The sequence below is a fragment of the Mesoplodon mirus genome (genome assembly GCF_964341445.2).
Source record: "Mesoplodon mirus genome assembly, chromosome: 12".
NCBI classification, from domain to species: Eukaryota; Metazoa; Chordata; class Mammalia; order Artiodactyla; family Ziphiidae; genus Mesoplodon; species Mesoplodon mirus.
The window spans coordinates 83,082,771-83,103,232 of NC_138988.1; the positions used below are offsets into that span (position 1 = coordinate 83,082,771).

The 20,462-nt window shown below is 57.8% G+C and overlaps 2 protein-coding genes across 7 annotated transcripts; both read left to right on the forward strand.

Annotated features, from left to right (window-relative positions):
- The first annotated feature begins 1,285 nt into the window (after positions 1 to 1,285).
- On the forward strand, positions 1,286 to 3,460 carry ZBTB12 (zinc finger and BTB domain containing 12). Of its 2 annotated transcripts, XM_082638433.1 has the most exons (3): positions 1,286 to 1,548; positions 2,049 to 2,281; positions 2,402 to 3,460. In XM_082638433.1, exons 2-3 carry the CDS (start codon positions 2,069 to 2,071, stop codon positions 3,446 to 3,448), a joined length of 1,260 nt encoding a protein of 419 aa, XP_082494559.1. In that variant the 5' UTR covers positions 1,286 to 1,548; positions 2,049 to 2,068; the 3' UTR covers positions 3,449 to 3,460. The 2 variants fall into 2 exon arrangements, with proteins under 2 accessions (XP_082494559.1, XP_082494558.1); XM_082638432.1 differs by having other exon boundaries at positions 2,049 to 3,460.
- Positions 3,461 to 5,617: 2,157 nt separating this feature from the next.
- Positions 5,618 to 20,263, forward strand: EHMT2 (euchromatic histone lysine methyltransferase 2; the record flags this gene model as incomplete). 5 transcript variants are annotated; one of them, XM_082637338.1, is made up of 28 exons in its annotated part: positions 5,618 to 5,704; positions 6,351 to 6,417; positions 6,514 to 6,732; positions 6,828 to 7,081; positions 7,735 to 7,819; positions 7,908 to 7,948; positions 8,109 to 8,264; positions 10,510 to 10,647; positions 10,768 to 10,882; positions 11,040 to 11,141; positions 11,361 to 11,509; positions 11,599 to 11,742; positions 11,829 to 12,064; positions 12,145 to 12,327; positions 12,451 to 12,533; positions 13,010 to 13,116; positions 13,197 to 13,319; positions 13,406 to 13,507; positions 15,259 to 15,363; positions 15,460 to 15,614; positions 15,697 to 15,864; positions 16,288 to 16,432; positions 16,806 to 16,883; positions 17,259 to 17,374; positions 17,479 to 17,565; positions 19,062 to 19,140; positions 19,284 to 19,459; positions 19,783 to 20,263. In XM_082637338.1, the coding sequence occupies 28 exons, from the start codon at positions 5,663 to 5,665 to the stop codon at positions 19,961 to 19,963; spliced, it is 3,636 nt and encodes a 1,211-aa protein (XP_082493464.1). In that variant the 3' UTR covers positions 19,964 to 20,263. The 5 variants fall into 5 exon arrangements, 4 of the variants coding, with proteins under 4 accessions (XP_082493464.1, XP_082493463.1, XP_082493461.1 ...); XM_082637337.1 differs by lacking the exon at positions 11,040 to 11,141 and having other exon boundaries at positions 5,640 to 5,704; XM_082637335.1 differs by lacking the exon at positions 5,618 to 5,704 and having other exon boundaries at positions 5,775 to 6,417.
- Between the last annotated feature and the right edge of the window lie 199 nt (positions 20,264 to 20,462).

Below are 20,462 nucleotides of genomic sequence, written 5' to 3' on the forward strand. Positions count from 1 at the left end.
GAACAAACTTTTTATGGGTGGATGCTGGCTGAACTGAAGAGGAATGACTTCAACAGTCTTTTATTGTATGACTTTTATTTGCAAAACATAACCCAGGACATAATTCATGCAATCAAGAAGTTTACAATCCAATGGGGAAACCAGATATTGAACACATTCCACCAAAGTTGATATGTAAGGAAAATGCTCTAGTCTCCTGGAGAATGTAACAAACAAATCCAGTTGGCAGGGAACAGGGGCTTCTTCACCTGGACTTGGTTGGGTGGGGAAGTGAGGGTAGGTATGAGAGGTGCAAGGAAGAGGGAGGGAGGGGAGCCAGTCTTCAAGGCTGGTGATGAAGCCGTGGAGACTGCAGCTCAGTTTGGGAATGACAGAGAAAGAGAAGGCAAAGGTGCAGAGTTGAGGGAAAGTTTTGTTTAGGGCAGTGGAGCTCTGACCTTGTCAGTCTGGTGGAGGGGTCAGGGATGGGAAGGACGCTAATATAAATATCATACTAATATAAATATTCACATAATTAGAAGAATTAGTACTAGGTCTATTTATATAGTAGGGGTGAAATAGTCAAGGTCATCGACCTTACAAGGGCGTTTGCCTTGGCAAGAAATTGGGATCAATTCTGAGAATGGGGGGAAGAGAAGGATAGGTGTGATTTCATAAAATTTTGAGACAGAGGAGAGGAAGTTGAGGACACTGGATTGTTGGGCCTTGCAGAAAGTTAAAATATCTTTTAGGCCGGGAGTGCCGAGGTGGTTACTAGCTTCCACAGAAGAGTTGGAAAAATCTGGAAGTGTGGCTGGAGGAACTGTGAACGTAATCAACAGGGGATGCAGGCGTGAGCAACAGCAACCAACATCTCGATAGCCACGGGGTGGGCTGGGACCCCGGGAGGGGCGATGGCTGCAACTCCGGCCCCGCTCCGCACAGCTGGGCCAGAGCAGCACCACCCCCGCGAGCAGGTGGCAGCGCCGCCCGCGGGGAGCTAGGCAGGCGGGGAGCGCCGGGGGCGGCGGCGCGCACTGGGGACAGAGGAGCAGGCTGCGCCGCGGGCAGCCGGGAGCGGGAGGCGGGCCCGAGTGAGCGGGCCTCCGCGCGGTATTTGGCACGCACGCGCAGACGGGCCGCGGGGCCCGGAGGCACAGAGGAGGGGGAGCCAGAAAGAGGGGGGTGCGGAACGTATTTCCGCTCTGGCGGACAAATAATACCGGCCAAAGGAGAGGCCAGGCCGTCCGGCCCTTTAACCGTGTCGGGGGGGGCTGGTGAAGAAAGGGGGGTCGGGAAAGGGGGAATCCTGCTCCTTTAATTCCCTCCCCTCTTCCTCCTCCCCGAGTTCTCGCCGACGCCGCCGCGCGCGGGGCCTGGAACACACGCCACGAGCCGCCCCCGCCCCTCCCCCCTTACGCCCACGCGGAGCCGGCCCCGCGCGCGCGCCCCGTGCACCCCCGCGCCTGCGCGCTGCCCAGGCCCTGCCCGTGTGTGGGGGCGCAGTCGGCCCCGGGGGGGGGTGGGGGAAATAGGGGGGGAAAAAAACAGCGCGCGGAACCCGGCCAGGTGAGAGGCGCGTGCACTCAGGGTCGTGGGGCGGGGGGGGCGTGCCACGGAGTTCTGAACGTTGGGGGGGGCCGTGCACGATGCGTGCAGGCAGGAGGGGAAGACGTGAAAGGCGCGTGCAAACGTGCAAAGGGGGGTGGAGGAATGAGGCAGCGGGTAAAGGGGGCGGGGTGAGAAGAGGCTGCAACCGGGGCCACCCTAGAACCCAGGCCTCTGCTCCCGCTTCCGCCGGCCTTCCCCCGTGGGCGCGCGGGCTTGCCCCATCTTCGCGGGCTGTCGGGCTGGGGGGTGTGGACGCCGCTGCCCCGCCCCCGGGAACCACGCCTCCCTCCTTTCGGAGGGACAGCGCCTCCCCGGGGGCTGGGGAAACTGAGGAAGAGGCTTGAAAACTGGATGATCTGATGCTGGGAGGGCCAGGCAAGAATGGGGGTGCGAGGCCTGGAGCCTTGGCCTAGGAAAGCCGGAGACCTTTGTCTCTGACCGGTTTCCTTCCCAACCAGGGTGGCCCACCCCCGCCACAATGGCCTCTGGGGTGGAAGTCCTGCGCTTCCAGCTGCCCGGCCACGAGGCCGCTACGCTGCGGAACATGAACCAGCTCCGCGCAGAGGAGCGGTTCTGCGACGTGACCATTGTGGCCGACAGCCTCAAGTTCCGCGGCCACAAGGTCATCTTGGCCGCCTGCTCGCCGTTCCTGCGGGACCAGTTCCTGCTGAATCCCAGCTCTGAGTTGCAGGTCTCCCTGATGCACAGTGCACGCATAGTGGCTGACCTGCTCCTTTCTTGCTATACGGGCGCCCTGGAATTCGCTGTCAGGGACATTGTTAACTACCTGACGGCCGCCTCCTACCTGCAGATGGAGCACGTGGTGGAGAAATGCCGGAATGCCCTCAGCCAGTTCATCGAGCCCAAGATAGGCCTCAAAGAGGATGGGGTCAGCGATGCCAGCCTTGTAAGCAGTGTCAGTGCCACCAAATCCCTCCTCCCTCCCGCTAGGACCCCGAAGCCAGCCCCCAAACCCCCACCTCCACCCCCTCTCCCCCCTCCACTCCTGCGGCCTGTGAAGCTGGAGTTCCCGCTGGATGAGGACCTAGAGCTGAAGGCCGAGGAAGAGGATGAGGATGAGGACGAGGACGTGTCTGACATCTGCATCGTCAAGGTGGAATCGGCCTTGGAGGTGGCACACCGGCTCAAACCTCCCGGAGGCCTGGGAGGAGGTCTGGGCATCGGAGGCTCTGTGGGCAGCCACCTTGGGGAGCTGGCCCAGAGCAGCGTGCCCCCCAGCACTGTGGCTCCACCGCAGGGCGTGGTGAAAGCCTGCTACAGCCTGTCCGAGGACGCAGAAGGGGAGGGCCTGCTGTTGATCCCAGGGGGCCGGGCCAGTGTGGGGGCCACCTCAGGCCTGGTGGAGGCAGCAGCGGTGGCCATGGCTGCCCGGGGGGCGGGGGGCAGCCTGGGGGCGGGGGGCAGTCGGGGACCCCTGCCCGGAGGCTTTTCCAGTGGCAATCCCCTAAAGAACATCAAGTGCACCAAGTGCCCGGAAGTGTTCCAGGGCGTGGAGAAGCTGGTCTTCCACATGCGGGCGCAGCACTTCATCTTCATGTGCCCGCGCTGCGGCAAGCAGTTCAACCACAGCAGCAACCTCAACCGCCACATGAACGTTCACCGCGGCGTCAAGTCGCACTCGTGTGGCATCTGCGGCAAGTGCTTCACACAGAAGTCCACGCTGCACGACCACCTCAACCTCCACTCGGGAGCGAGGCCCTATCGCTGTTCCTACTGCGATGTGCGCTTTGCTCACAAGCCTGCCATTAGGCGCCACCTCAAGGAGCAGCACGGCAAGACCACGGCCGAGAACGTGCTGGAGGCCAGCGTGGCTGAGATCAACGTCCTCATCCGCTAGCGCTAGCGTGGCAGGGGCTGGGTCCCTGGGCTGCGGGGGAAGGGGGCTCCTTGGTCCAGGAGAATAGGGGGGTGTGGGGGGCAGGGGCAGGCAGGTGCGGTGGGGAGCCTGAGCAGACACACACATCCTGAGGGAGGGGCCGGAGATTCCTTAGAGAGAAGACCCTGCCTCTTCAGAAGAAAAGGATGGACAGGGAGAGAGTTCTTTGAGAAGGCCAAGGGAATAGGGGGTCCCAAAGAAAGATTTTCTTCTCTTGGAGGTGCATGGATATGTGGAGGGAGGGAAAACGTCCTATGGGATGAGGAGGGAAAAAGACTGGAAAATATTTTATTCCTGGCTACGGCTGCCCAGGAAGAGGTTCTGGCATTTCTTGAGGTAGGGGGTGGGTGGGTGGGAATTGGGAGGGAATTTGGCAGGAGGCAGCTTACCTGCTCCTGCTTGGACTAGATCCTTGGGAGAGGGAGTGGTAGGGGGAAAGGATTATTGAATTCCGGAAAAGGAAGGGGGAGACCGTTCTTGCATGCTGGGGAAATGGGATGGGTACAAGGCTCACCAAAATTCTAGGGAGAACAAAGGAAGATGGCAGGTAAGAGAATATGGGGGTGAGCATCCTGGGTAGATACTGGGAAGGGGGGTACAATAGCAGGAGCTACGAATAGTGGTGGGGGTGGGGGGTAGGGCAGTGAGATGAGAGGCGGCAAGGAGGGCGGTTGTGGGGGAGGGAGAGGAGTAGAGACTTATACAGTATTTTTTAAGAAAACAAAACGTATTTTTTAGGATTTTTTCTGGAGTTTGGGGTTTTAGTTTTTCTGCTTTTGTTTTCCACAAAATAAAAAAAAAACAACTTTTTTTTCTTTATACTCTATCTGGCAACTGCGTGTAAATGACTATCCCACCCTAGACCACCTCACCCTCTGATGCCATTTTCTAAGTACCCAGAGGACACAACTCATGCAGGTCTCAAAGGAGCCGTGAGAGGGGAAGGGGAGTGTGACAAGTGGGCTCCTCTGGCCAGAGACCCTCCCAGTTCTGCATCCTCAACTCCTGGCAGATACCTCACAGCACAAGTGTTCCATGATTGTTTGGCGGAGGTGTTAACAAATGACCTACTCTAGTTGAGGAGTTTGGTATCAGGGCTAGGGATGGGGTGTAGGTGTGATCATTGTGCCCACCAGAATTGTAAGCTGGAGCCTGTGTTTGGCCGTTTTTGGTCTGGGGAACGGGTTCCTGTCCTGAAGAAAGATAAAAACCACTGGGTTAAGATGCGGAGAAGACTACAATTCCCAGAAAGCTCTGGAATAGTTCTTAACCGAAGAGAACTACAGTTCCCAGAAGGCCTTGAATTGGCCTCAGGTGCCCTATACCCTATCCACTTGCCTGTGTCAAATATCGCATGTGAAATACAGATATTTTCCAGACTTTGACCAGATGTAATACCTAAAGAGATGGTACTCTAAATACTGCTCTCAAAGTTGTGTGTCCTGGTGCAATATCACTCATACTTCCACTGTCGGCTGGGCTATGACCAACGGAGTGCCTGCTATGCTTGTGAAGTGTTTGGCAAAAAAGTTTACTTATTAGAGTGTTATCAGACAGTAATGACTCGGGCCTCTGGGGGCTTACCTGGATCTCTAGTGCATGTGGTGGCGTGACATGTCTGGCATAAATGGAAGAGACATTTAGCCCCAGGTTTTCAAAAGGGATCGCTGCTCCAGGGGACACTTGAAACTGCATGCTAGAACCAGCCAAGAGTAAAGGTGTCCTCCGCGCGTCCCCATCGCCCCCTTCTTGCTCGTTAGAGAACCGAGGCCAAAATTGAGGCCGAATCTTCTATCTAGTGACCCAGAAGCTAGAAAGCAACCAGATGCGGGAGAAGCACACATGGGCAGGACTGGAAATACAGCCACTGCCGAGAGCCGGGAGGCTCAGTCGCTCCGCTAGTTACCTAAAGCCAGGTGGCAGATGGAGAAGCCACACCTGGACCCAGGCGTGCCTCGCCTTCGGTTCCCAGCTGAGCTGAGGCCAGGAATGGCAGGAATTCTCCCCCTGCAGCCCCCAGCTTAGAACAGGAACTGCCATCTCTGAGGCCGCTCTCGGGGGGAAAATGGCCAGAAAGTGCGTAGTGGCTCCTTTAAGGCTCCTCCTTAGCCCTCCCTCCTCGCCCACGTGACCCGGGGCGGCCGCGCGCCGGCTCGGCCCCCCGCGCAAGCGGCGATGGCGGCAGCGGCGGGAGCTGCAGCGGCGGCGGCCGCCGAGGTGCGGAAGGGGAGGGGGAGAGGCGGGTGCATGCCCGCGCGCGCGCCCGGGGGAAGCGCGCGCCCGTGCAATGCTCCGGGGGTGCATCGGGGCCGGGGGGCCCGGGCGAGACTTGCAGCAATCCGGAGGGCCAGCACCGGGGGCGGATGAGGGGACCAGGGGGTGGGAGGTGGGGGGAGTGGGCACCGAGGCGCGCGTGCAGCCGCCGGCTGCCCCCGAGTGGGCAACGGGCGCCGGCGCTCCAGGAACACGCGCGAGGGGCACGAGGGGCCGTCCACCGGGCTGGGGGGCAGCGGGTGCTGGAGGGGTTGGTGCCCGGGGTCCCCGCGGCCTGGGGGACAAAGGGGGAGAGGCGCGTGCAGCCGGGAGGAGGGGGCGGGGCCGGGGTGCGGAGGCCCCGCCCCCTCCCCCTCCTCTCTTCTCGGTCCCTGAGATGCGGGGTCTACCGAGAGGGAGGGGGCTGATGCGGGCCCGGGGAAGGGGTCGTGCGGCCCCTCCGGGCAGCCGTGGCCGCGGAAGGGGGGCGCCCCATAGAGGAAGAGGTAGGCCCCGGAGCCTCCTGTCTCTTTCCAGGGCCCAGGCGTCCTGGGCCCCTCAACTTCCTACGGGACTGACCAGCTCTCCTATCCCTTGTGTCCCCTCCCAGGGGGAGGCCCCCGCTGAGATGGGGGCGCTGGTGCTGGAGAAGGAGCCCAGAGGAGCCACCGAGAGAGGTGAGTGCAGCAGAAACAGGCCCAGTTGGACCTTCACCTCCCCCAACACAGGATCTCTTGAGCCCTTAGCCCTGAACTTTTTCTCTTCCATTACAGTTCATGGCTCTTTGGGGGACACCCCTCGTAGTGAGGAGATCCTGCCCAAGGCCAACCCCGACTCCCTGGAGACTGCTGGCCCCTCATCCCCAGCCTCTGTCACGGTCACCGTCGGCGATGAGGGGGCTGACACCCCTGTAGGGGCCACACCACTCATTGGGGATGAACCCGAGAATCTCGAGGGAGATGGGGACCTCCATGGGGGCCGCATCCTGATGGGTGAGAGGCCAGGGAGCCTGGGGGTGAGGTGGGGCATTCTCTGACTTTGCCTTCCCTCTTATCTTGTCTCCTGCCTGCTTGCCTGTGTTTTTCAGGCCATGCCACGAAGTCATTCCCATCTTCCCCCAGTAAGGGGGGTGCTTGTCCCAGCCGAGCCAAGATGTCAATGACAGGGGCCGGAAAATCACCCCCATCAGTCCAGAGTTTGGCTATGAGGTTGCTGAGTATGCCGGGGGCCCAGGGGGCAACAGCAGCAGGGCCTGAACCCCCTCCGGCCACAGCCAGCCCGGAGGGGCAGCCCAAGGTCCATCGAGCCAGGAAAACCATGTCCAAACCAGGAAATGGACAGGTGGGGCTTAGGGGGAGGTTTGTTGGGGTGGGAGAGACAGGGTAATTAACCATAAACCTCTTGTGGGCTGCTTTTTTACAATTTACCTTCAGGTCTTTTCTTATCCAGTCACTGCTTCACATACATACCAAGGCGCTACTGTGTGTTAGTTTCTCTACTGGGGTTTAATCTGGAACAGACAGGTTTCTATCTTCCTGGGGTTTACATTCTTAGGCAGAGGGGAGTAGAAGACACTAATGTTAAAGAGTTAATTATGTAGTTAATGTCTTAATTACTCTCATGTTAATGACTAGAGAAACTTCAAATCACTTTTCCTTTCTACCTCAAAGCAGGCCCCAAGGGAACTTCTCCCTTCTTTGAAACTGCCCCTGCTGTACAGGGGAAGAGCTGAGGGCCACAGAAATGTCTGAGGAGGGAAATGACAAGAGCCACAGAATCTCAGAAGCTTTATGACAATGTTTTTAGGGCTCTTGGCATCAGTGTTAGATGTGGGATGTGCTTGACACAGTTCTTATTATTGGCACGGAACTTCAGATGGCATTTTTGAGGGTGTGGCTCACCACCCCACCCCGACCTGGGGCTTGGCTCTAAGCTAATCCAGGCAGAACCATAGATGCTCCCTGACCCTAAGTGTGCTCCCTCTGTGCCCCCAGCCCCCAGTCCCTGAGAAGCGGCCCCCTGAAGTGCAGCATTTCCGCATGAGTGATGACGTGCACTCGCTGGGGAAGGTGACCTCAGGTCAGTCCCACCCCCCACCTACCTGCGGCTTGCTATGGCCTGTGCTAAGGGTTTAGAGTACGGGCCTCACTCCTTTCTCTCCTTCCAGATGTGGCCAAAAGGAGGAAGCTGAACTCAGGAGGTGGCCTGGTAAGCCAGGAGAGGCAGGGAACAGGGCCTGGGCCTCTCCACCTGGGGGGCTGCTCTGAGGGATCCTAGGAGCTGGGGCTCCATCTCACCCTCAAGGGAAATGGGGTGTTGGTGAGGGAGGGCCAGCAGCTTCAATTTTTTTCTTTAAATCTTTTTCTAGTCAGAGGAGTTGGGTTCTGCACGGGGTTCGAGAGAAGTGACCCTGGAGAAGGGGGAGCCCGGGTCCCTGGAGGAGTGGGAAACGGTGGTGGGGGATGACTTCAGCCTCTACTACGATTCCTACTCTGTGGATGAGCGGGTGGACTCTGACAGCAAGGTGAGAGGGAGCCAGCCGCCCTACCGGCCAGTGCTCCCCCACGTCCAGGGCTCGCTCTCCAGTCTTTCCTGCCCCACTTTCATCTTTCTTTCCTTTTCTGAACACCCACTAACTCACTGCCCCATACTGTCTATAACTTACTTCCAGTGTGTGCCTTACCCCATACCATCCCCTTGCCCCTCTCCACAGTGATAATCACCATCCTGGACTTTGGGTTTAACATCCCATTTTATGGTTTATTTGTTGTTTGTTTGCTTGTTTATTCCTTTGCTCCTTGTTTGGTTTTATTTCACATATATGTTTGTCCATGCAGCATAATGCTTAGTCTTGCCTGTTTTGCTTTTCATTCGTTTTATCATGGAAACTTTCAAATATACACAAAAAAATAGAATAGTGAGCCCCCAGGTAGCCATCACCCAACTCCAAGGATTATCGATACACAGCTGATCTTGACTCATCTCTTCCTCCCCAACACCCACACTTACTGGATTATTTCAGAGCAAATCGCAGATACTATATCATTTTATCTAGAAATATTTCCACAAGTATCTCTAAACATAAGACCTCTTTCTGTTTTTAAAAAATTTACAAATAATTTTTTTTTTCCGCCGTGCGGTATGTGGGAATCATAGTTCCCCAGCCAGGGATCAAACCCATGCCCCCTGCCGTGGAAGTGAGGAGCCCTTCCACTGGACCACCAGGGAAGTCCCTACAGATGATTCTTTAACACCATCACCTTGCCACCAGTCAGTCTTCACATCTTCTCGGTTGTTTCATAAATGAGTTTTCGTCTGTCAGGTTTCAGTGAGGTCCACACGTTGATTATTTGTCTTAGGTCTCTCTTGATGTATAGGTTCCCTATTTAAAAAAAAAAAAAAAGGGCCTCCCTGGTGGCGCAGTGGTTGAGAGTCCGCCTGCCGATGCAGGGGATACGGGTTCGTGCCCCGGTCTGGGAGGATCCCATATGCCGCGGAGCGGCTGGGCCCGTGAGCCATGGCCGCTGGGCCTGCGCATCCGGAGCCTGTGCTCCGCAACGGGAGAGGCCACAACAGTGAGAGGCCCGCATACCGCAAAAAAAAAAAAAAAAAAAAAAAAGTGCCATTTATTTATTGAAGAAACCAAGTCAGTTATCCTACAGAATTCTTCACATTTAGGAGTTGGCTGATTGGGTGGGGATTAACACATAACTCTCTGCCCAATGTTGTATCACATCAGGCGTGGAACATTTGGTCTTTTATTAGTGAAGTTAAGATCAGTGGATTCAGGAGATGTCAGCCTGACTTCATTATAGCGTTTCTTGTTTTGTTTTTTTTTTAATCTTTGGCTGTGTTGGGTCTTCGTTGCTGCACGTGGGCTTTCTCTAGTTGCAGTGAGCGGGGGCTACTCTTTGTTGTGTGCGCGGGCTTCTCATCGCAGAGGCTTCTCTTCTTGAAGAGCATGGGCTCTAGGTGCACGGGCTTCAGTAGTTGTGGCTCGCGGCCTCTAGAGCACAGGCTCAGTAGCTGTGGTGCACGGGCTTAGTTGCTCCGCAGCATGTGAGATCTTCCCGGACCAGGGCTCGAACCCATGTCCCCTGCATTGGCAGGCGGATTCTTAACCACTGCGCCACCAGGGAAGCCCCTCTAACTCGTTTTTCACTTAGTGTTTTCAGTCTTGCCTCTTTATGAATTTCATCAAGAGTCTCCTACTATACGTTTGTTATCTAGAATGTGTTCCTTCCTTTTCCTGTTTACTATTATGTTGCCAAGATTCATCATGTTGTTGCATGTCACCATAGCACCTTTTTTTTTTTTTTTTTTTGCGGTACATGGGCCTCTCACTGCTGTGGCCTCTCCCGTTGTGGAGCACAGGCTCCGGACGCGCAGGCTCAGCGGCCATGGCTCACGGGCCCAGCCGCTCCGCAGCATGTGGGATCTTCCCAGACCGGGGCACGAACCCGCGTCCCCTGCATCGGCAGGAGGACTCTCAACCAGTGCGCCACCAGGGAAACCCTAGCACCTTATTTTTTATTACAGTGTAATATGCTACACCTCCTCTCTGTATCCAGCCCTTTCCTTCCTTTCCTGTTCACACATCATCACCAGGGAGCCCTCCGTGGAGAATTGTTGTTTTCTTGATCCCGCCTCATCCTCTGAGTCCCGGGGGTCGGATGTGTCCTGCTGTGCCTCTCTCCCAAGCTCCCCCCAGCGCAGAGCTGTGGCCTGGGGGTCACTGTGTCTTCAGCCCCACTTTGCCTCTCTTCCAGTCTGAGGTCGAAGCTCTGGCTGAACAACTGAGTGAGGAAGAGGAAGAGGAGGAGGAGGAAGAGGAGGAGGAGGAAGAGGAGGAGGAGGAGGAGGAAGAAGAAGAAGAAGACGAAGAGTCAGGCAATCAGTCTGACAGGGTAGAACTGGAGGCTGGCGTCCCCGGAGGAGTGGGGGCTTCGGGGACGGAGGTCTGAGTCCTCAAAGGAGGGGGTTATGGGCTGCGGGCCGGGCTCTTTAACGTTCTTCCTCCTCCCCAGAGTGGTTCCAGCGGCCGGCGCAAAGCCAAAAAGAAGTGGCGGAAGGACAGCCCGTGGGTGAAGCCATCACGGAAACGGCGGAAGCGGGAGCCTCCGAGGGCCAAGGAGCCACGAGGTGAGAAGGCTCCTCTGTTTTGGGGGCCCCTCCTCCAGCCCCTCCCGGTCCCCAGAGAGCATGCATGCACACACACGCTCAGCATGCACACCCGCATGTACCCCCGCATCCAGGCACCTGTGAGCTCGCACTCTCACTCTCTCTGTCTCTGTGTCAGGAGTGAATGGTGTGGGCTCCTCAGGCCCCAGTGAGTACATGGAGGTCCCTCTGGGGTCCCTGGAGCTGCCCAGCGAGGGGACCCTCTCTCCCAACCACGCTGGTAATTGCCAATTGCCGGGATAGGGAGCCACTAGGGGCGCCCTCGGGGCCGGAGGGAATGGGGAGGAGGGGAACCCCGCTGGAGCTGGGGTGTCCGTGGCCAGACTTTGGGGGTTCTGGAGCACGGAGGGAAAGTCAGGGCGGGGGTGAGAGGCCCCAGGAGGGGTCCCGGTGGGTGAGAGGCTGGGCCTCCCTCAGCTCCCTCTTTCCTCCATCCAAGGGGTGTCCAATGACACATCTTCGCTGGAGACGGAGCGTGGGTTTGAGGAGTTGCCCCTCTGCAGCTGCCGCATGGAGGCACCCAAGATAGACCGGATCAGCGAGAGAGCAGGGCACAAGTGCATGGCCACGGAGAGTGTGGATGGAGAGGTGGGCCTCTGGGCTGGTAGGTGAGTTGCCAGGGCATCCAGCCCCAGAGCCCAGCCTCACCTCTTGTCACCCATCCTCACTGCGCACAGCTATCGGGCTGCAACGCTGCAATCCTCAAGCGGGAGACCATGAGACCGTCCAGCCGCGTGGCACTGATGGTACTCTGTGAGACCCACCGCGCCCGCATGGTCAAACACCACTGCTGCCCGGGCTGTGGCTACTTCTGCACGGCGGTGAGTGACCAGTGGGGCAGACAGGCAGCATGCCCCATGGGGGTAGGGGCTCCCAGAGCCTGGCCACATTGTTTCTCTGCCCCCAGGGCACCTTCCTGGAGTGCCACCCCGACTTCCGAGTGGCCCACCGCTTCCACAAGGCCTGTGTGTCCCAGCTGAACGGGATGGTCTTCTGTCCCCACTGTGGGGAGGATGCATCTGAGGCCCAGGAGGTGACCATCCCCCGGGGGGATGGGGTGACCCCACCGGCTGGCACTGCAGCCCCTGCCCCCCCGCCCCTGGCCCAGGATGCCCCTGGGAGAGCGGACACTTCCCAGCCCAGGTACTGGCTTTGCCCTTCCTTTCTGTCTGCTCCCTGCCCCAGTCCCCGTCTCCCCTGAACATTCACACCTTCTCCCACAGCGCCCGGATGCGAGGACAGGGGGAGCCCCGGCGTCCACCCTGCGACCCCCTGGCTGACACCATCGACAGCTCGGGGCCCTCCCTAACCCTGCCCAATGGGGGCTGCCTCTCAGCTGTGGGGCTGCCACCTGGCCCAGGCCGGGAGGCCCTGGAAAAGGCCCTGGTTATCCAGGAGTCAGAGAGGTGAGTGCGGGTTGACCTCGGGCACAGCAGCTAGGACTGGGGCTGGAAGTGTGGAGCTGCAGGTGTGGGAACCGATGCTTGAATCTGGCGAGTCAACCCCCTCTCCCTCCCTCACCATGGCAGGCGGAAGAAACTCCGTTTCCACCCCCGGCAGCTGTACCTGTCCGTGAAGCAAGGGGAGCTGCAGAAGGTGATCCTGATGCTGTGTGAGTATTCCACTCCTTCGTTCAGCAAACCCTGCCTGAGCACCGATTATGTACCAGTCACTGGACTCGGGGCCAGGAGGGCAGCAATGAAGAACGTCGTCCTTGCCCTGAAGGACTTAGTGTGGTGGGGGAATAACCCGTGATGATGGGGACTGGGGACTGTTCTGAGTGCTTATGCACGTTCACTCACTTAAATCTTCCCAGCGGAGGCCCAGAGAGGTTAACTACCTTGCCCAGTGCACAGCAGTACTAAGGGGCAGGGGCAGGGCCATTTGAACTCAGGCAGAGCTGGTGCTCTTAACTTCTTACTCTGATCAGTGCTGTGCTGCAGTGGAGGTGAGCACAAAGAAGGCCCAGGAGGGGCCTCTGACTCAGGTTGGGGCCCTGAGAAGCCTTCCTGGAGGAGGTGCCACCCACCCCCTAGCTTGCTTACCACCTGTCCCTCCCTCTCCCGGTGTGGTGGGCCCTCCCCGCAGTGGACAACCTGGACCCCAACTTCCAGAGCGACCAGCAGAGCAAGCGCACGCCCCTGCACGCGGCTGCCCAGAAGGGCTCTGTGGAGATCTGCCATGTACTGCTGCAGGTCAGCGCGGGCCCAGCCCTGGGACCCCCTCCCCTGCCCAGCCCCTCCCTGGTGCCAGCCCGCGTGCCCCCTCCTTGCAGGCTGGGGCGAACATCAATGCTGTGGACAAGCAGCAGCGGACGCCGCTGATGGAGGCCGTGGTGAACAACCACCTGGAGGTGGCTCGCTACATGGTGCAGCGCGGGGGCTGTGTCTACAGCAAGGTGCGCAGCCGGGCAGGCCAGGGCCGGGCTCAGGGCCCGGGCTTGAGGTGCCAGCCAGCCGGCTCATCTGCCTGCATCGCCCTCAGGAGGAAGACGGCTCCACCTGCCTCCACCACGCAGCCAAAATTGGGAATCTGGAGATGGTCAGCCTGCTGCTCAGCACGGGACAGGTGGACGTCAACGCCCAGGTCAGCGGCCGGGCTTCCAGCCCAGCCCCCTGGGGTCCTTGCCTCAGCCTCAGGCTTTAGGTCCCCTTTCTCCCTCGTCTGACCTCTGACCCTTTCCCTGCATTTCACACTGTTCCAGTCTGTCCCCATCTCTTTTCCCCCCTTCGTTTGTATTTCTCTTCATTCTCTTCTGTTTCTTTCTTTTTTCTCTTTATCAGTTTTCAAAATGAGTTGCAGCCTTAATCTCTGGCACTGTCCAGTGAGATTCCTTACTAACTCAGTTTTTCACGGGTTGGAGGTGTTTGAGTCTGTGTCATTCTTGATCTTTGGGGTTTTTTATTTAATTAATTTTTATTGGAGTATAGTTGCTTTACAATGTTGTGTTAGTTTCTACTGTACAGCAAAATGAATCAGCTGTACATACACATACATCCCGTCTTTTTTGGATTTCCTTCCCATTTAGGTCACCACAGTGTGTTAGGTTCCCTGTGCTATGCAGTATGTCCTCATTAGTTGTCTATTTTATACATAGTATCAATAGCGTATCCCAGTCTCCCAGTTCCTCCCACCCTCCCCTTGATATCCACACGTTTGTTCTCCACGTCTGTATCTCTATTTCTGCTTTGCAAATAAGATCATCTATACCATTTTTCTAGGTTCCACATATATGCGTTAATATACGATATTTGTTTTTCTCTCTCTGATTTCCTCCACTCTGTATGACACTCTCTAGGTCCATCCATGTCTCTACAAATGACCCAATTTCGTTCCTTTTTATGGCTGAGTAATATTCCATTGTATGTATGTGCCACATCTTCTTTGTCTGTTTCTCTGTCGATGGACACTTAGGTTACTTCCTTGTCCTGGCTGTTGTAAATAGTGCTGCAGTGATCATTGAGGTGCTCTTCTTGATCTTTGAATTGTTCTGTCCTTTGTCCAGAAGAAGCCCCTTGCCATAGGCTCCCGTGGCTTTTGAAATGACCCAGTGGACTTTGAGAGCATCCTTTTCAGCACCTATCCTGCCCCAGACTCAGGATCTACCATTTCTCTATGAAACTCTGGTTCCTTTAAATGGGAAATATTTTTTCGAGACTACAGTCTGTGTACCTAGGGGTGGTCATTGTTGTTGGGTTCCTGCTTCTAGGACCTTTGAGTGGGCAGGCAGATCGAGGAAATATGTATTTTTTCTTTTTTCTTTTAATTTTTTCTTTTTTTAAAATTCACTTATTTATTTATGTATTTATTTATTGGCTGTGTTGGGTGTTCGTTGCTGCACGCGGGCTTTCTCTAGTTGCGGCGAGCAGGGGCTACCCTTCGTTGCAGTGTGCGGGCTCTAGGCGCGCAGGCTGCAGTAGTTGTGGCTCTCAGGCTCTAGAGCACAGGCTCAGTAGTTGTGGCGCACGGGCTTAGTTGCTCCGCGGCATGTGAGATCTTCCCGGACCAGGGCTCAAACCTGTGTCCCCTGCATTGGCAGGCGGATTCTTAACCACTGCGCCACCAGGGAAGTCCCAAGGAAATACATACTTTTTTAAAAAGAGAAAAATCACTTCGCGGCCTTGAGCAATAGACACTCACTAGTCCCATTTTGTAAACGAGGAAACAGAGACCCAGAGCCGTTAAATGACTTGCCCAGGGTTCCACAGCCTGTGAGTGGTGGAGCTGGGACTCTGAGCGTGAGCCTAGCTCCGGAGCCTGTGCTCTTGACCCCATCTGTTTGGGTGAGCAGGGCTGGAGCTGCCTCTCCATCCTCCTCCTTCCCTCCCCACCCACAGGACAGTGGGGGGTGGACGCCCATCATCTGGGCCGCAGAGCACAAGCACATCGAGGTGATCCGCATGCTGCTGACACGGGGCGCCGACGTCACCCTCACAGACAACGTGAGAGTTTGGTCGGGATGCGGGAAGTGGGTTCAGCCCCCGCCCCTGAGCAAGGTGCCGGCTGGGTTCAGACCTCTCCCCCTGCCACCTCCCCAGGAGGAGAACATCTGCCTGCACTGGGCCTCCTTCACCGGCAGCGCCGCCATCGCAGAGGTTCTCCTGAACGCCCGCTGCGACCTCCACGCTGTCAACTACCACGGGGACACGCCCCTACACATTGCAGCCCGGGAGAGCTACCACGACTGCGTGCTGTGAGCCCCCGCCCCGCCCCCACCTGGACACTCTGCCCCCTCGCACAGCCCCGGACCCCACAGGCTTCCCGTCCCCTCCCAGGTTGTTCCTGTCCCGCGGGGCAAACCCTGAGCTGCGGAACAAGGAAGGGGACACGGCGTGGGACCTGACCCCTGAGCGCTCTGACGTGTGGTTCGCACTCCAGCTCAACCGCAAGCTGCGGCTCGGGGTGGGCAATCGGGCCATCCGCACTGAGAAGATCATCTGCCGGTGAGCCTGGGCTCTCTCCTTACCCAGAGCGACCTCCGCCCCCTCCCCCGGCCCCTAGAATCCTCTGAGTCCCCAAAACCACCTCTGTCCCCCGTCCGCCCGCCACACGCACACGTCAACTAGATACACCAAATAAAAATAGGCAACATCCAGCCGAATTAGAATTTCGGGTGAACAGTGCATACTTTTTTAACGTTAGGAGTGTCCCATGCAGTATTTGGGACATACCTGTACTAAAAAATTGTTTCTTGATACTCTGAAATTCAGATTTCACTGACTGTCCTGCCTTTTATCTGGGAACCTTACTCCCCACGCCCCAGTGAACCCCCAGAACCACCCTCTTCCCTCACCCAGCCCTCTCCCCACCTAGGGGAGTCCTCACCCCATGCTTTAGCCACCCAGCTCCATCTCCCCTCCTGCCAGGGACGTGGCTCGGGGCTATGAGAACGTGCCCATTCCCTGTGTCAACGGTGTGGACGGGGAGCCCTGCCCCGAGGATTACAAGTACATCTCGGAGAACTGCGAGACGTCCACCATGAACATCGACCGCAACATCACCCACCTACAGGTGAGTGCAGGGCCCTGGGCCCTCCTCCCAAAGGGACACCCAGAGCCACCAGGTACAGCTGGGCACACTGTGGGCCAACAAGGGCACCTGGCCAAGGTGGTGGGGCTGAAAGGGAGCTCTGGTGTGGGCTTGCATCCACCTAGGGAGGGGGTCCTTTTTCTAGGACACGTGAAGGTATCACATGGGCTCATAGTGGCCCTAGAGACACCCCCATCAGCAGCATCTTGGTTCCCCCTCATCCGGGGACCATCACCCTCCCTGTCCTACAATGTGGACCCTAGAGAAAGGACAGCAGTTGTGGGGCAGGGAGCACTGGAATCTGAGGGGCCAAGGCCGATTCTGGGGGGTGAGCTGACCCTACCTCCCACCCCAGCACTGCACATGCGTGGATGACTGCTCCAGCTCCAACTGCCTGTGTGGCCAGCTCAGCATTCGCTGCTGGTATGACAAGGTACGTGCCCTCGCCCTGGCCGCACACACACTCATCCACTCCTTTGGGGGAGCTGGCCTCTGACACCAACTCCCTGGGACCCTGTCCCTCACCTTCTACCCTGTGGGGGAAGCAGCGAAGAGGGCAGGGCGAGACCTGGGATTCCTAGGCTGTTGCCAGGACAGAGAGGGGCCTGGCCCAGGTATATGCAAACCCAGGGCAATGGTTGTGTGTTTCCTGTTGGATAAACTAAGAGCATATGTGGCCTCCCCCAGCCTGTCCTCCCTGTGTCTGGGTTGGGGTCAGCAGTGGATTTTTCTGTGAAGTCTTGGGAGTCCTGGGCAGCTGAGGTGGGCACCACACAGAAACCACTGTCCTCCCCTCCCTCAACCCCAGGACGGGCGGCTGCTCCAGGAATTTAACAAGATCGAGCCCCCGCTGATTTTTGAGTGTAACCAGGCGTGCTCCTGCTGGAGAAACTGCAAGAACCGGGTAGTGCAGAGTGGCATCAAGTGAGGCCCAGCCCCTCAGCTCCCCTCACTCCCCCTTTTCCCTTCTCTCCCTCGGGGCGCTTCCAGGTTACACCACTGAATATCACCCTCTCTCCCACCCCCAGGGTGCGACTGCAGCTCTACCGAACAGCCAAGATGGGCTGGGGGGTCCGAGCCCTGCAGACCATTCCCCAGGGGACTTTCATTTGCGAGTGAGTGGTGGGGAGGGGGTACTTTGGCTCCTGGGGGCGTGGGGGCTGGATGCAGGGCCACGGCTGACTCCCAGGCCTCCCTCTCTGCCCTCCTCCGTGATGGGTCCCAGCTCTTCCTGCTGACCCCACCCTGGCCAGCCTCCTCTGACCCCCATCCCCAAGCCTGCGCTCTGGCCAGACCACAGTGCCTGCGTCTTTCCCTCCCCTTCGGTGTATTTCCGAGCCTCACGCTCCCTCTTCCCTGCCCTTCCCCACTGCGGAAAGTCTCAGTTTTACAGACAGACAGAGCTGGGTGTCCTTGGCCAAGTTCACAACCTCTTTGAGCCTCATTTTTCTTGTCTGCAAAATGGAGGTGATAACAGCTACCTTTCTGTCCACCTCATCAGGGGCCTCAGGCCTCTCCATCCATCAATTCTTTCTCTTCCCAGTATCCATTACCTCTTCCTGTCCCCTGGCTTTTACTCCATGGCCTTCAAACGTAATCTAGGTCTCCTTTGGCCTTAAGAAAGACAAAGAGAAAAAGTCATCCAGCCCCAGTTGCCTGTTTAAGGGACCATTCATTTTTCCTCCATCATGTCATCTCTCGATTTGACTGGGACACGCGACCCCTTCCTCCTGGGCCTCAGGTTCCCCATCACCCACTCACTGCTCATCCGTGCCCACATCTGCCTCTACCCTCACCCTCTGCGGATGCTGCCTCCCAGCAGTCCCACTCCCTGACCCGCGTGTCTCAGTCCTCATTCTCCTGGCATCTGCCGCCCCCCTTAGCTCTGGCTCCCACGACACCGTCCTCACCTGCGACCCATCCATTCTTCCTCTTCACCAGCTCCTCTCCCTCTACTTTCCAAACGTGGGCGTGCTCACCCCCAGTTCTTCATAGCTCCTGTGGTGGCTCCGTCCCCTCCCCGCTGTCCTCACCCCTCTCCTGTCCTCAGCCCAGCGTTGCCCCCACCTGCTGGGTGATCCCTAGTCCACAAACCCCCGTGTCTACGCCTGAACAGATTTCCCCACCCAGGCCGACTGCCCACAGATACCGATCCCTTCGCCCCAGAGGCTGGGCGCTGCCATGCTCACCCGAGTCATCCTCTGGTGCGGCTCGAGCCCCTCCCTCTAACTTCCCCACCACTGCTTCTCCAGCTCATCCCTGGCCCCGCTCTGTTGGTCCTGCCTGTTGACCTAGTTGTCTGGTGGGACCCCAGCTGGCGGGAGTGTGTCCTGTGTGTACCCTCACGTGCCTGTCCCCAGGTTCCTCCTCCTGACCCCCCTTCTGGTTGGGGGCCACCCACCCCCTCCCTCCCAGATGATGTCCGCTATCCTTGGGGGCCCACTGTGCCTTGGGTCGCCCACCCCAGCCCCAGCTGTGTTGATCTGTGAGATTCACAGACAGCTGACAAACAGTGGAAGAGGAATCCTGGGGCTGTGGGGAGAGACAGGGCCTGGAGCCTGCTCCCAGTGACCCCTGCTCACCTCCAGAAGCACCACTCCCTGCCCAACAGGTATGTCGGCGAGCTGATCTCTGATGCTGAGGCTGATGTGAGAGAGGATGATTCTTATCTCTTCGACTTAGACAACAAGGTGAGCAGGAGACCCTTCTGCCGCCCTCCTCTCAGTCAGCAGATGGAAACCTGAGGAGGAGGGGCTGGGTAGTCAGGGGGGTGGGGAGCTTGGCCCATCCAGCAGGGTGGTGGTAGATGTGATGAATGACGCCCTCCCATCAGGATGGAGAGGTGTACTGCATCGACGCCCGTTACTACGGCAACATCAGCCGCTTCATCAACCACTTGTGTGACCCCAACATCATCCCCGTCCGGGTCTTTATGCTGCACCAAGACCTGCGATTTCCACGCATTGCCTTCTTCAGCTCCCGAGACATCCGGACCGGGGAGGAACTGGGGTGAGGCGTCCTGCGGCTCGGCCAGGGTGTGGGAGGTGCAGCAAGCCCAGGACCAACAGCAGGCGGCTGGCGAGTGCCTGGTTTCCAGGCATGGATTAGAGCAGAGCTTGTCCGATGTCTCTGCGGACGGTCCTGAGCCTCACTGGTTCTGAGTCGGTAGGTTTGGGTCGGGGCCTGAAGAATCTTCGCTTCTAACAGGCTACCAGACAGTGCTGGTGCTGCAGGCGCATTAGAACAGAGGAGGGCTGAGAGCCCATCCGAAGACGGGGGTGGGTGCTTGGGGGGGGTCTGGGTCCCACAGGCCTCTTGTGCTTCCCTGACAGGTTTGACTATGGTGACCGCTTCTGGGACATCAAAAGCAAATATTTCACCTGCCAGTGTGGCTCTGAGAAGTGCAAGCACTCAGCTGAGGCCATTGCCCTGGAGCAGAGCCGCCTGGCCCGCCTGGATCCCCACCCCGAGCTGCTGCCTGAGCTCGGTTCCCTGCCTCCCATCAACCCCTGAGAGAGGACCACGACCCCCACCCCAAGCCCTGGACAGCCACCTCCGCCACTTGCTGCCCACACCTGGGGGTGCTACCGTCTCCTCTCCGCCACCCCTTCGCACATTCCTCAGTCAGATCCCAGCCAGGCCCTGGAGGTCTGACAGCCCCTCTCTCCCAGAGCTGGTTCCTCCCTGGGAGGGTGACTTCAGGGCTGGCCACACCCCTGTTCCCCACCCTCAGCTGAAGTCTAATGAATTGAAATTGGGCCTCTGTGCTAACCAGTTTCCTTTGTTCTCAGTAAATGTTGGGTTTATAATAAACTGGGTGATTGTTGGCGGAAAAGCACACACAGCCAGAGGGAATGTGGGTCCAAGGGGCAGAAGGAGGATGAGAAGCAGGCTGGACAGGTGTGGCTGGTGTGGATTACCCTCCAGGGAAGGGGGAGGGGGAGGGTTGTGAGGGGATTACGGTGGGGCAGGGTCTAGTCAAGGGCAAATCTCATCTCCACACTTAATCTTT

Coding starts and splice junctions, on each gene's coding strand:
- ZBTB12 (XM_082638432.1), top strand. CDS start 2,069: ATGGCCTCTGGGGTGGAAGTCCTGCGCTTCCAGCTGCCCGGCCACGAG.